Source organism: Mesoplodon bidens (assembly GCF_964165515.1).
Source record: "Mesoplodon bidens genome assembly, chromosome: 12".
Taxonomy (NCBI): domain Eukaryota; kingdom Metazoa; phylum Chordata; class Mammalia; order Artiodactyla; family Ziphiidae; genus Mesoplodon; species Mesoplodon bidens.
This window is the reverse complement of record NC_138168.1, coordinates 66,736,137-66,750,525: the sequence shown is the minus strand read 5'-3', so window position 1 is coordinate 66,750,525 and position 14,389 is coordinate 66,736,137. Positions and strand designations below refer to the sequence as shown.

General features: G+C 39.0%; 2 protein-coding genes across 9 annotated transcripts in view; one reads left to right on the top strand and one right to left on the bottom strand.

Annotated features, from left to right (window-relative positions):
- The window catches only part of PDE7B (phosphodiesterase 7B), a gene marked incomplete at both ends in the record, with an annotated part of 215,525 nt that overhangs the window by 2,805 nt on the left and 198,331 nt on the right, over nucleotides 1-14,389 (bottom strand). Inside the window, 3 exons of the mRNA XM_081251028.1 lie at nucleotides 2,879-2,959; nucleotides 8,039-8,135; nucleotides 10,332-10,476. Of these exons, the coding sequence (XP_081107154.1) occupies nucleotides 2,879-2,959; nucleotides 8,039-8,135; nucleotides 10,332-10,476 (323 nt within the window). The remainder of the gene's footprint in view (nucleotides 1-2,878; nucleotides 2,960-8,038; nucleotides 8,136-10,331; nucleotides 10,477-14,389) is intronic.
- Nucleotides 1-14,389, top strand: part of MTFR2 (mitochondrial fission regulator 2) — a 159,488-nt gene that overhangs the window by 69,136 nt on the left and 75,963 nt on the right. The gene's annotated exons all lie outside the window — the stretch shown is intronic.

Sequence of the window (14,389 nt, the reverse complement as noted above, 5' to 3'; positions counted from 1 at the left end):
GCTGAAAATCAGGACATATGATCTGACAAAATAAGTGTGTTCTCATGACAACAAGAGAATAGAATCTCCGAAATCAAGTCTGTCTTGCAAATCTAGGTTGTGTGCTTAATAATGTGAATGCTTTTCTCTGGGGGCTCAAAATGTCTTTAACAGGTGCCTGGCAAATTTCTTTCTGGCCAGAATTTAACAAGGCCAGGATTAGGATTTTGGTTGGGGGTCTATTCCTTTTGAATTGCATCTGCAGAATTTCCAACTTGATAGGGCACTGGATCCAAAGAGGCTGAGGCTGCATTTCTGTTGATGTTGATGCCCTTCCCCATCCCCTGCAATTCTGTAGCTTCATCTGCTCTGGGTTCTTGCAGGGTTTTATTTTTTATAACAACACCCCTCTCCCTTTTTCAGGTGGATGAATCGGTTTAATCGTAAAAAGAATGTAATGATATTAAGGGCAATTTTGAAAAAAAAAAAAAAAGATCACCAGTAATCTCAGAGTTCCAACACACCTATTTTAACATTTGTATATTCCCTTCAAATTTTTTAAACTAGATAAATTTTGTTCTTATTTCCTTAGGTTGACTTTGTGATTCTTTTGTGGGACTGTGGGTTCAACATGACCCTCAGTAATTGGAAGCATATCATTCTAACTGGCTCTGGTTTTCTCAATTTTCAACTGATGTTTTCAGGTGACCCTTTCACTCCCAATCTCCAGGCATTAAGCCTTGAGCTTGCAGAGGTTTGCAACACTGTGAATGTGTTAAGCTGTCTGAGGTCTGTGGGAACTGGTGAAAAACATGAAATGGTACATGTCAGGGCCATAGTTTATAAGTAAAAGAGTTAAAGTTCTGAGGTTTTTTTTTTTAAGTTTATTATCTCTGCTCTAACAAATCTTGAAATTAACATGCAGCCTTTAACTGCTATGTTTCACTTATGTGGCAACCTGTTTTTATTTTTATTTTTTAAATTTTATTTATTTATTTATTTTTTATACAGCAGGTTCTTATTAGTTATCTATTTCATTTATTTATTTTTTTATATTACCCAAAGCAATCTACAGATTCAGTGGAATCCCTGTCAAACTATCAATGGCATTTTTCACAGAACTATAACAAAAAATTTTACAATTCGTATGGAAACACAAAAGACCCCGAATACCCAAAGCAATCTTGAGAAAGAAAAACGGAGCTGGAGGAATCAGGCTCCCTGACTTCAGACTATACTACAAAGATACAGTAATCAAGACAGTATGGTACTGGCACAAAAACAGAAATATAGATCAATGGAACAGGATAGAAAGCCCAGAGATAAACCCACACACATATGGTCACCTTATCTTTGATAAAGGAGGCAAGAATATACAACAGAGAAAAGACAGCCTCTTCAATAAGTGGTGCTGGGAAAACTGGACAGCTACATGTAAAAGAATGAAATTAGAACACTCCCTAACACCATACACAAAAATTAACTCAAAATGGATTAAAGACCTAAATGTAAGGCCAGACACTATCAAACTCTTAGAGGAAAACATAGGCAGAACACTCTATGACATAAATCACAGCAAGATCTTTTTGACCCACCTCCTAGAGAAATGGAAATAAAAACAAAAAGAACCAAATGGGACCTAATGAAACTTTAAAGCTTCTGCACAGCAAAGGAAACTACAAACAAGACGAAAAGACAACCCTCAGAATGGGAGAAAATATTTATAAATGAAGCAACTGACAAAGGATTAATCTCCAAAATATACAAGCAGCTCATGCAGCTCAATATCAAAAAAACAAACAACCCAGTCCAAAAATGGGCATAAGACCTAAACAGACATTTCTCCAAAGAAGATATACAGATTGCCGACAAACACATGAAAGGATGCTCAACATCATTAATCATTAGAGAAATGCAAATGAAAACTACAATGAGATATCATCTCACACCGGTCAGTATGGCCATCATCAAAAATCTAGAAACAATAAATGCTGGAGAGGGTGTGGAGAAAAGGGAACCCTCTTGCACTGTTGGTGGGAAGGTAAATTGATACAGCTACTATGGAGAACAGTATGGAGGTTCCTTCAAAAACTAAAAATAGAACTACCATATGACCCAGCATTCCCACCTGGCCATATACCCTGAGAAAACCGTAATTCAAAGTCATGTACCACAATGTTCATTGCAGCTCTATTTACAATAGCCAGGACATGGAAGCAACCTAAGTATCCATCAACGGAGTTTGGTTTTAATTGGAGGGAACTGCAAGGAAAAGAAAGACTTGCTTTAAATGTAGATGGAATTGGTAGAGTGATAGAAACAAACAATTATTTTAGAGGCATTAACATCACCCTTTAACATTTTAGTGCAATTGACACTTGAGAGTGTGGTCCTAAGAGAATGAGACTGAAAATCCATTTTGAAGTGAAGACTAGAGAAGCATGGGATCCCATGTCACATGGCTGGTGGGGCCTGGGCCTGGGGACCAAGCCTCTAGTATTGAGCATTGAGGATGAAGGGTAATGACCAAATTGGAAGGATCCTGAACTGCAGATTTCCCACCCCTCATGTCCTAAAGGGAGTGTGAGCTAATCCAATCTTCAGCAGCCAATAGTTGATTCTTGTTACTTTCCTCTACGCATTTGGTTTTGATTCAATTCTGAACTACAAAGTTAATACAGGTTAGTTATTAAGGATCTATAACAAAGCCTTTACCCTATTTTTCATCTCAGCTGGTAATTAGTCATGACTAGAGTGTTCATTTGGACTCAGCCATTCAAAGGGCCACAGATTAAACCTCTAGTTTGGGTCTTGAGAAAGCTGTGTGTAGATCTTCTTAGTGACTCTTAGCAGAGGTGCTGAAACTATTGATTTAAAATTAAAATTGAATTCGACTCACCAATTTGTATACTAGGGATTGAATCTTTCTGTTGATTGCAAAGAGGACTGATTTCCAGTTCAAATTTCTGTTCAAGGTCACCTAAGAAGAAAAAAGAAGAAACACATTGGTAATCGAGAACCTATAAGAATGTGTGTTGATAGTTTTAATGATCTAGTTGGAAGAAGTTATCTGGGAATTACTGTTCCCTGCCTTATCACTAGGAACTCTTTAGCGACAACTGGCTCTGCCCTGCTCTGGTAGCTTCTGCAAAAATTTAAAATATCAGAGTATCGACGATCATTTACAATAGGCTCATTGTAAATAGGTATGCTCTGGGATTAGAATAAACTTCTGAACAAAAATCTATAAAAACAAGAAAACGAACGGCCAATTTCCTAATATGAGATGGAAGTTCTGGTTTTAAGTTGCAGATTAAGAAAACAGGTTTCCTTTCACTCTGCCTGACCCTCATCTGGCTTCACGTGAACAACCGGGAATAATTAGTAGGCAGGAAATCGGAAAGAGGAAGTAGAAAGATCTCATTTGAAGAGCATCTCTGTAGCTACAAAATTAATCCAAAATAAGGGTCTGGTATCTTTCATTCTTACTCCTTAGAGTTTTACTTAGTGTAAATGAAGGTTAAAGAAAGTATAAAGCTCAGGATGATCTTTCTTTTTAATGTCTCCATCAGCTAGACCAAAAGAGAAATACATCATGCAAAGCTTTATCAAAGTATTTTATCAATTATTCCTGAAGGTGAAAAATTGTGCATAATTATTTCGTTGGGAAAAACAATCTGGTTAATCAGTACAGAAGCTGGGTCTCAGAAACACTAGCTGAGTTCACAGTTGTGAGTGCACTCCTCTAAACTAGAGAAGAGAAACATAACATTTATATCATGCTTACAGTGTGTCAGGCACATTCTAAGCATTTTACCTATTTAATTAATTTAATCCTCATAACAACCTCACTATAACCCCCATTTTACAGATGCAGAAATTGAGATGAAGCACAGGGAAATATGTTGACCTAAGGTCCTTCTGCCACTGAAGAGGGGAGCCTGGATTCCAACCCAGAAAGTCTGGCTTCAGAGAATCTGCACTTAACCATTAAGCTAGGATCTTTTGAGAGGCCACATTTCTGTCATTTTCTCTAAGACTTTAGCCATGGCTCCCATGGTCTCTTGGGCCCTTGTGATTCTCAAAACTGATGTGAGGAAATCACTTTGACTTAACCGAGGAGTTCAGGGAAGTCAGATGATAATAGCCTTCTGAGGGCAGGGCATGACACCACTTAATATTAAAATGAATTCTCCTAAAGTTGGTTTTACTCCTCGCCTCCATAGTTCTGTTAATAGTGATTTTTCAGTTAAGTCTGACACTTTGGAGGAGTTGTCTTTGATTTTTCCCTTCCCTCTACCCTCTGTATTGAGGAAGCAAATCCTGTTTACTCCTCTGTTGAAACATCTATTTTCCCTACTTTCACTCTGCCTGACTCTAGTCTGGTTTCTGTCTTTCTTTCTTTCTTTCTATTTTTTTTTTTTTTGCGGTACGCGGGCCTCTCACTGTTGTGGCCTCTCCCGTTGTGGAGCACAGGCTCCGGACGCGCAGGCCCAGCGGCCATGGCTCACGGGCCCAGCCACTCCGCGGCATGTGGGATCCTCCCAGACCGGGGCACGAACCCATGTCCCCTGCATCGGCAGGTGGACTCTCAACCACTGCGCCACCAGGGAAGCCCCTTTCTTTTTTTTTAATTGAAGAATAGTTGATTTACAATATTATATTCATTTTAGGTGTACAACATAGTGATCCAATATTTTTATAGAGTATACTCAATTTAAAGTTATTATAAAATATTGGCTATATTCCCTGTGCTGTACATTACATACTTGTACCTTTTTAAAAAATTTAATATTTATCTTTTTATTTTTTTGTTTTTTTTGGCCGCACGGCATGTGGGATCTTAGTTCCCTGACCAGGGATCAAACCTGCGCCCCCTGCAGTGGAAGCACGGAGTCTTAACCACTGGCCACCAGGGAAGTCCCACATCCTTGTACCTTATTTATTTTATACCTAGACGTTTGTACCTCTTAATCCCCTATCCCTGTCTTGCCCCTCCCCCTTCCCTCTCCCTGCTGGTAGCCTCTAGTTTGTTCTCTGTATCTGTGAGTCTGTTTCTGTTTTGTTATAGACATTCGTTTTATTTTTTAGATTCTACAGATAAGTGAAAACATACAGTATTTGTCTCTCTCTGTCTAACTTATTTCACTAAGAATAACACCCTCCAGGTCTATCCATGTTGTTGCAAATGGCAAAATTTCATTCTTTTTTATGGCTGAGTAGTATTCCATTGTATACATACACCACATTTTCTTTATCTGGTTTCTTAATAACTCATTCCGATTTTTTACTTCTTAGCTAGTTTCTTTAGTATTTCTTCTGCTTCAATTATACACGTTGCCCTAACTGTACTTTCTAAGATGACTCCCATTGCCATGTTCTCTACTTTTAGCCTGGTGTACAGCGGCCTCAACAGATCCTCATATTCTCACCTTCTATGGGACCAAGCTGGTCTGTGAGGCAGGGGGATGGTCTGCAGTGCTTCTGTCCATTTCTACTCCTCTCTATCTAGACCACTGGGACTGTCTGCAATGATGGAAATGTTCTCTGCACTGCCCACTATAGTAGCCCCTTGAAATCACATCAAGAAAACTGAGGAACTAAATTTTCCATTTTAGTTAATCTAATTAATTTAACTAGCTACATGTGCCTCATGTTTATCCTATTGGAAAGTGCAGTCACTACACATCCTTGAATACCCAGCTCAGATTCTGCCATCCTCAGCACTAGGTCTTCTCCTGTGACCTCTACCATAAGAGGTCTTCCAATTGGATCATTTAGTCATTCACTTATTTCAACATATATTTACAAAGCACTGCATATTTCAGACACTTTGTTAATCAATGTAGAGAATACAAAGAGGAAAATTGGAGTTTCTCTCCTCCAGGAACTCTACTGGTTAGTATTTTGAGCTTATGAAACATTAACTATAATTCTTTGCCTCCTTCATGACCCCCCCCCCAGTGGGTCTTTGCACATAGGAAAATCACAGCTTTGCTGAGGATTAGACAAGGCTGGAAGCAGATGTTCAATGAAAACTTCTGGGAATCTTGGTTCGTTGAGAAATACCAATCTGCAGTTACAATAGGACAGAAATTCTACTTTTTTAAGGCACTGACGGGACGAGGGTGAATGATGTTTGAATCCTAATGTCTGTTCTGAGAATTTAACACTGTCTTCCTAATTCATGGGATCTCATCTTCCTTTCCCCTTCTGTCCCTGACCTTGATTTTAGGGTTTTTCCTTTGCTCAGCATCACAAATCATTAAAGATACTTTGGCTGGGACTGTTAGCAGTCTGTGGAAGCCCAAATCCTAAACTGAAAGAACCAAACCAAAATGATACAAATGGTGCTTTATAGAATTTCTAAAAAATTAATTCAGTATGGAGGACAAGAAGTTTGGATAACCAGAGAGTCTGGTCTTCTCTTAAATAAGCTGAACTTCTGCTAGACCAGAAGGCTATTAAATAAAAAGGACCCGACATGCCCTCTGAATTCTCCTTTCTCTGCTAGGAAACATGCTAGAGCAAAGTGTTTGAAAGCTCACCTTTAGTGATCAGAGTTACAAATATTCTAGGTTGTTCTATCTTATGATGCTGCACATGCATATTATTATGAGGACAAGTTTTTGCCAAGACATCTTACAGATTACCTTTATTGGTAGATCCCACTGACTCTACTTAGTTAACAACTTCTACTCACCAGCTCTGTGGCCTTACCATCTGCCCAGGGGACATGGTCCAGGCCCCAAGCTGCTCATAATCCAAATAGGGTTCGAGATAAGCAAATGAAAGGGTTAAACTCCAATCAGTGCCAACAAGAACGCATGACTGAGTCAAAACCAAGAGGGACAGAGTAGAATCACTGCTTGATCAAGGATGAAGATCCCAGCCCTTTTCTCGCTATGCTATTTCCATATTGTCTGTATCTTATAGTGAAGAAAGTATTTATCTTATCCAACCTGAAACCTCCTTGCTCTAAGTTCATCATATTTCCTTTTGTTCTTCTCTCGGTGGAGACTTTATACCATGGGCAACTAGAACTGTCCTTTTGTTTTCTAACGACTCGCACTCATTTGAAGTGAAAGTACATAGAGAGGGAGCTCCATGAGTGCTTTTACTCAAAGGAAAGAGATGGGGAGCAGGGCCTTCTGGTCCCACATGAACCCTATCCGTTCTGCTTTGTCTTCTGTCTTTGGGACCATCTCAGTGTCACTGACACATCTTTCTACGGAGGCTTCTCCAAAAGGCTCACTGTTGCTACTTGACCTCCCCACAGCACTGGTATGTGGGACACTTCAGGCTTTATTTGTTCTCAGCCTCTCAGACCTGATCCTGTCACTAACATCAGGGCACTGTTGTGCCTGAAAAAACATCCTGAGCACTGAAACCCGGCCTGAAGAAACAAGCTGTGGTTCAAGGCCAAGGTCCCACCCAACATCCAGATCCTGCTGTTAATTCACTGCTTTACTTCTGAATGAGGTTAATCTCTTAAAATTTATACCCTAACTTGGGGCCACTTGCCTTTTCACTGTATATATTTGAGAGGATGAACGCTGGCCAGCTGTGCTCTATTTCATTATTCACTTTATTTAAGAAAGTGAGGGAAAGGAATATAAAAAAAGTCTAAGTCCTTCTGTCAGAGTGGAAAACATTGATCCCAAATGGCATTTAGCCTTTAGGCTGTGTTCAGCTCAGAAAAATGAAGGTCAGAGTAAAAATCAAACCGTCCTGCACATTCTTGTATCCACAGAGAAAAACCATTAACAAGTTTTATATATATATATATATATATATATATATATCCCCCTTTTGCTCATTTTTACTGTACCTCATTATTGCCTGTTTCCATGGTAAATCAGTGTTATTTATTAATATTTTCAAATTATTTCCAGAAAAGGGCTGGATGGCTCGCAAGAGGGTTAAAGAGAAAGGCTGGGATAATAAGAGTTGATGAAAGAACAAATGTCATGATAGATGATCCACTTCCTGTTTTATTAGGATAAATGCCTGAAAGGAGAAGCGGCAATGAAAAGTCAGCTGTTGGATCACTACTAACCTTGCCTGTAGAATTCTTCACAGACCCTTTCACTCCATTGCTTGCTCATCTCCCAGATTCTACAAGGATTGCAAATGTCAGCACACTTCAAGGCAATCTGAGAAATGACAGGGCAGGGAGAGATGGTCAGAGGATGATCTTTGAGCAGCAAATGCACCCCAAGCCCAAGGGGCCATCAGACCTGCCAGTCGGCCTCATGGTACCAGGCCTGTATTTATAGAGGCTTCCCTGACGTGCCTCTTCAGGAAACAGCACTTATTCATCACAGCACAAAACCTTCATTCAGAACTCCCACTTTATAGCAGTGAGAAGGAGAGAAGAGCCATCGTCCAAGGACACGGAGCTACCTGGAGGAGACTTGGGGCAGGCAGGCCAAGGAAAGCCGTGGCCTGGCTCCTTCTGTGGCTCCACTCCTTGTGCGCAGGCAGGCCGCAGGGGCCCCAGCCAGGCTCAAGTGAGATCATTGGGACCTCACTCTCACAGTGGCCACACTGACCAAGTCCATACATTAAATTATTTGTGTTTGCATTTATATGCCCATGTCTGTGAGTGTGAACAAGCTCAGACTGCCAGCCAGGGAGCTCAGTCATATGAAGCCTAGGAGTATTTGGTTTGCAGAGATAAATCTGGGCCTTCTTGGCTTTGCTCACACTCTTCTGCATCTGGGATACCAGCTTTTGTCAGAGATGCTGACCCTAGGAGGGTTTCCTTGGATTTCCAGAGAAGTAAGTTCTCCCCCTTAACTACCAACTGCCAAGAGCCCACTGCCCAGATGGGCTTCTGGTGGCATGCCCGTCCATCAGCAAGGTCTGTTGGTTTGGACCAAGTTCTTTGGGATCATACAACTGCTAGCAGTGCTGGGGTCTGGGAGAGCCTGAATCATGTTAAGTTGCAAACCTGGCGGGTTCTTTATTTCCTGGTGAATGGGGACACCAGTACATGTTGGAGTAGGTCAGGGGCAGAAGTCCTCTCCAGGTTCCACCCTTGAGGGAGTCGTGTGTGTTAGCAAGCTTTCCTTTTGAAATGCAAGTGTCCAGGCCAAATCTTTCAGCTACTCACAACTAGGCTTGAGTCTCTAAAATCAGGCGTCTGCGGCACTCAGGGACGAGAAGACTAGTTCGGGAAAAAAGAAGGAGGGAGATACAGTTTTACAGCGGGGAGGAGGGTGTTTCCTTAAAAGGATGGAGCAGTTGGACAGCTTCCGAAGGCAGCCTGAAGGCATGGAAGGGAAAAAACTGGTATGGTTCAGTCTCCCACGTGCAGGTCCACGTCCGTGGTTAAAGCTGGCCTATCTAGATGCATCCAGGATTCACCCATTCAGTCTTTTGTGCCAAAAGGAAAGAAGGAAAATGAGAGAAAATGGAAGATCAGGCAAAAGGCTCTGGTTTGGATACCAGGTCAGACTTCTGCTTCCAAGGTCCACTTCTCATCTTGTTCTTTCTTACTTCACAGATGGCTTTTTGCCATGGAAGGAAGCAGAAAGGGCTGGGCTTGATATGATTCAATGCATTCAATTAAACTTAAAATCATTTATCTATTGGTGCCTAAAAATGATAAGACTAGGTAAACACGTCTGAGCCTCAGATGAAAATATGAGTTAAGGTAGTAAAAGGAAGTAAAGCAGAGTTTAATTAAATAGGCTTTAGGTAAAGAAAGGATACTCGTTTTTCAATTTTTGTTAGTACTATAGTTAACATAATATACTTTTGTATTAAAGAAACAGTTTTCTACATTGCACAGGTGTGACAGTGATCAGCTTTATATCAAGCCACAAAATGTGGTAGATTCTTTTTTTTTTTTTTTTTTTTTGCGGTACGTGGGCCTCTCACTGTTGTGGCCTCTCCCGCTGTGGAGCACAGGCTCCAGACGCGCAGGCCCAGCAGCCATGGCTCACGGACCCAGCCGCTCTGCGGCATGTGGGATCCTCCCGGACCAGGGCACGAACCCGTGTCCCCTGCATTGGCAGGCGGACTCTCAACCACTGCGCCACCAGGGAAGCCCCAGTGGTAGATTCTTATTGCATGCAACTACACAGCAGGGCTACGTTGTGGTGAAGCAGTTACCAAACAAGGAAAAATGAGATATTATCAACTTACTGACGTGAAACCCAGATTTTACGTGCTTGGAAACCACTTAAAAATTTCATGTGTCTCAAAGTTTTTAATAAAGTAGGTCACCGCTCTAGCTTATACCATGAGAGATATTTCTTCTCAGATGCATTAAAATGATGGATCGTGTCCTTAAGTGTTATACCCAGTGAGGATAATGACTTCTTTTTGTTGCTGTTGTTTACCTGAAGCATAAAGTGCCTGTCGTGTACATCCTCCAGTCTTAAGTCTTTATTGTGGAGGTGAGCTTTCAATCTGGTCAAAAATTCATTCTGTCTGTTGATGTCTGTTGCCAAGATCAAGGAGCCCAGCTGCTGTTCAATATCCTGTCTGCATCCACAAGAATGAAAGAGAAAACACACACACAAAGCAAATTCCTTTGAGGAGGGTGGTTGATTCTGTCATCATCAGGTGGCTTGTGCTCTCATTTCTGCCCCTGATTCTGTTTATTACACAGAATCCCAGTCCTTGCAGCCCGAGAGTGATTCTTTCACCCACCATCATTTCTGTCCTTGGATGGGATGTATGTCAAGGACTGGCTACAGAGAGATTGAAACTATGGGTGAACAGAGTTGTGGCAGTTTATACATTCCCATGGTTCCTATGGGTGGGAAGATCGAAAGCCAACGAGAAATGTATGTTTTAAGGAGGACGCAGAAAGACTCACAGAATCACAGGCATTTGAATTGTGCTTTTTATGGCGTTCAAACCAACTCAAACTTTAAGATTTGCATGGGGAGAGAAATGGGCATGATAATAGTAACAGTAATGAAGACAGTAATAGCGACTGATTCTGTGGAATGGAAAGACCCATCAAGGGAACAAAACTGATAGGTTGGAAAGAGATACTGGAACTTAAAAAAGAATCACAGTTGATTAAAGGCACCATTAAAAAGCAGTGGTCAATAACACACCATTGTAAAGCAATTATACTCCAACAGAGATGTAAAAAAAAAAAAAAGGTAAAGAAATACAGAGATGCAAAAAAAAAAAAGCAGTGGTCAAGCAATATATTGGTCAACAGGTGGTATATGGAAAATGCGATATTTTGGAAAAATAAAACAAATCAGAGCTTTTCCTCACATATGGAAAGTAATCAATGGGAGGAATATCCATACCTATTTTTAAAATTCACCTTTAAAAGTGAAGTATACTTAAGTAGAGAGCATAGAGTACACATATACAATTTAATGAATAAATATCAAATAAACATCTTACAGTCACCATCCAGGTCAAGATCGTTGCCTGCCAGTACCCCAGAAGGCCCTCACTGTGTCTCTCACCCAACCCCACCTCCCCTCAACCCCTGAAGTAACCACTCTCTTGACCTTTGTTTTAATAATTTCCTTGCTATTTATAACAATTTTACCACCTGTGTATGCATGTTTAAATAATATGGTTTAACTTTAACTGCTTTTGCACGTTAAGTTATGTGATAAGTATCAGTTTGTGACTTGCTTCTTTAGCCTAACATTTTTTTTTTTTTTTTATAAATTTATTTATTTATTTATTTTTGGCTGTGTTGGGTCTTCCTTTCTGTGTGAGGGCTTTCTCTAGTTGTGGCAAGCGGGGGCCACTCTTCATCGCGGTGCGCGGGCCTCTCACTGTCGCGGCCTCTCTTGTTGCGGAGCACAGGCTCCAGACGCGCAGGCTCAGTAGTTGTGGCTCACGGGCTTAGTTGCTCCATGGCATGTGGGATCTTCCCAGCCCAGGGCTCGAACCCGTGTCCCCTGCATTGGCAGGCAGATTCTCAACCACTGCGCCACCAGGGAAGCCCCCTTTAGCCTAACATTTTTGAAAGTCACCTAAGTTGATGTGTGAGCTGTCGTTCATCCATTTTCTTGATTATATTGTATCCTATTGTAGGACTATACTTCAATGTATCTATCTGTTCTACTTTTGATGGTAACTTGAGTAGTTCCTAGCTTTTGACTACTATGGAAAAAATGACACAATAAACACCCTCATGTACCTCCAGTTACACATGTGCAAAGTTTCTCTAGGGACTATATCCAGGAATAAAATTATTGGATCACAGAGATGCTCATCTTCAATTTCTTAGATATTGCTGATTATTTCCAAAACAGTTGTATAAATTTACACCCCAAACAGTAATAGATGAGGTTCTCATTGCTTTATGGTCTTACACTTTACATTTTTTTTTTTGCCCATTTGCCAATGTCACGCAACTCATTATAATCTTAATATGAATTTCCTTGATAACTAATGAGATTGGACATATTTTCATGTGTTTATTGGCCATTTCTATTTCTTTTGGTGAAGTTTCTATTCTAGTCGTTACCTACTATTCTGTAGGGTGGTTTCTGTTTTGCTTATTGCTTCTAAGAGTTTTTAATATATTTTCAATAATGGTCTTTTGTCACTTATGTGTTGCAAATATCTTCTCTCACTCTGTGGCTGGTCTTTCTGTTTTCTTTATGATGTCTTTTGACGAAAGGAAGTCTTAATTTTTAATATAGCTTAACCTATAAATATTTTTATTTAGGTTAATATTTTTCTCCTATTTAAGAAATCCTTCCTACCTCTGATGAAAATATTCCCCTACATTATATTCTAAAAGCTTTATAGTTTCATCATTAACATTTTTGTTTTTAAGCCACATACACATCTTTAATCTACTTCTGGACATTAGAAGTAATCTCAGAAAACAGGCAATTCACAAAAGAAATTTAAAATGTTCCCAAAATATGAAAAGATATTAAATATTCTTAGTATAACAAAAAATATTAAAACAGCTATGTGATACTATTTCCCACACTTTTATTGGCATGGATTAAAAGTAACTGCTAAATAATATGATGAATTAATTAATGATTGTGATACTTAATGCTGTTGACGATATGGGGAAATCTTCCTTCTTATTCTCTGTTAGCCAGAGTGTAAATTGGTGCAGTGTTCCTGAAGGGTAATTTAGGAATTAGTGTTAAAAGCAATAAATATAAATAATTTGACCAACAGTTCATCTACAAATTTACTATGAACATGTTAGTAAAGATACAGTTAGTAAAGATATATGTTATGAGAATGTTTATCCTATTGTTGTTTAAAATAATGAAACATTCTAGGGAGAAAAATCTCATAAGAATTCATAAATAGGAGATTGGTTAAATGAACCATGTTACAAACATACTATGCAATTATTTCATAATGATGATGTATAGCTATATTTATTGACATGGAAAAATACCATGTTTTATTGTTATGTTAAAAAGCAGGATACAAAGTATGTAAGACATGATCTCTATGGTCATAGAGAAGAATTTGGAAAGACATATAGGGGAACTATGAATGATTTTCACTTAAAACATAATTTTCAATATTGTATGAATTCTTTAAAAATATGAATATTTATTAAATTTATAACCAGGAAACATAACTATTTTAGTTAGGTGAAATGTTTCATGAACGAGGTTAAAAGGCAAACTAAAAGCTTCAAATAATACTTACAATATATAACAAATGGTTACTGTAGTTAAAATACAAAAACTTCTTACAAATGAATAACAACACTCATAAGAAAATAAGAAAAGATCAAACGCAAAATTTTGTTCCCTAAAGAAATAACAGTGGCCAGTAAATACATGAAAAATTTTTAGTCTCATTTGTTATCAATGAATCTCTCTCTCTCTCCTTCTCTTTCTTTCTTTCTTTCTCTCTCTCTCTGTCAAATCTGCAAATATTTTTAAAAGGTAATAGAGATAAAACTCAATTTTGGTGATGGTACATTGGTAGATTTTCTCATAATCTACCAATGGGAATACAGGTAGATACCGCTTTTTGGAAAAGCAATTTGATAGTATACAACAAGAACCTTAAAAATTCACACCTTTCTTTCTGATCAATAACTCCTAACCACAAACAGTTTCTGAGAAAATAGAATATTGTAGTTTGGGATAAAAATATATGTTTAAGGATGCTTGTTAAGCATTATTTGTAATGACATAAATTTGGAAATCATCTAAATTCCCAACAATAGGCAATAGTCAATACAATTTGATGCAATGAAATGCAATACTTTATTTTAGTAGCAGGTTTAATGATATGGAAAAAGACCTTTACAGTAAGTGAAAAATAGCAGGGCATACACTGTATGAAATAACTTCCCCATTTCTTTAAAATATAGTTGTACTGAAAAAAAGACTAAAAGGAAACAAACCAGCCAGGTTACCATTTACTATTCCTGGACTGCCGGATTACCAGTAAGCTCATTTTTCTTCTTCAT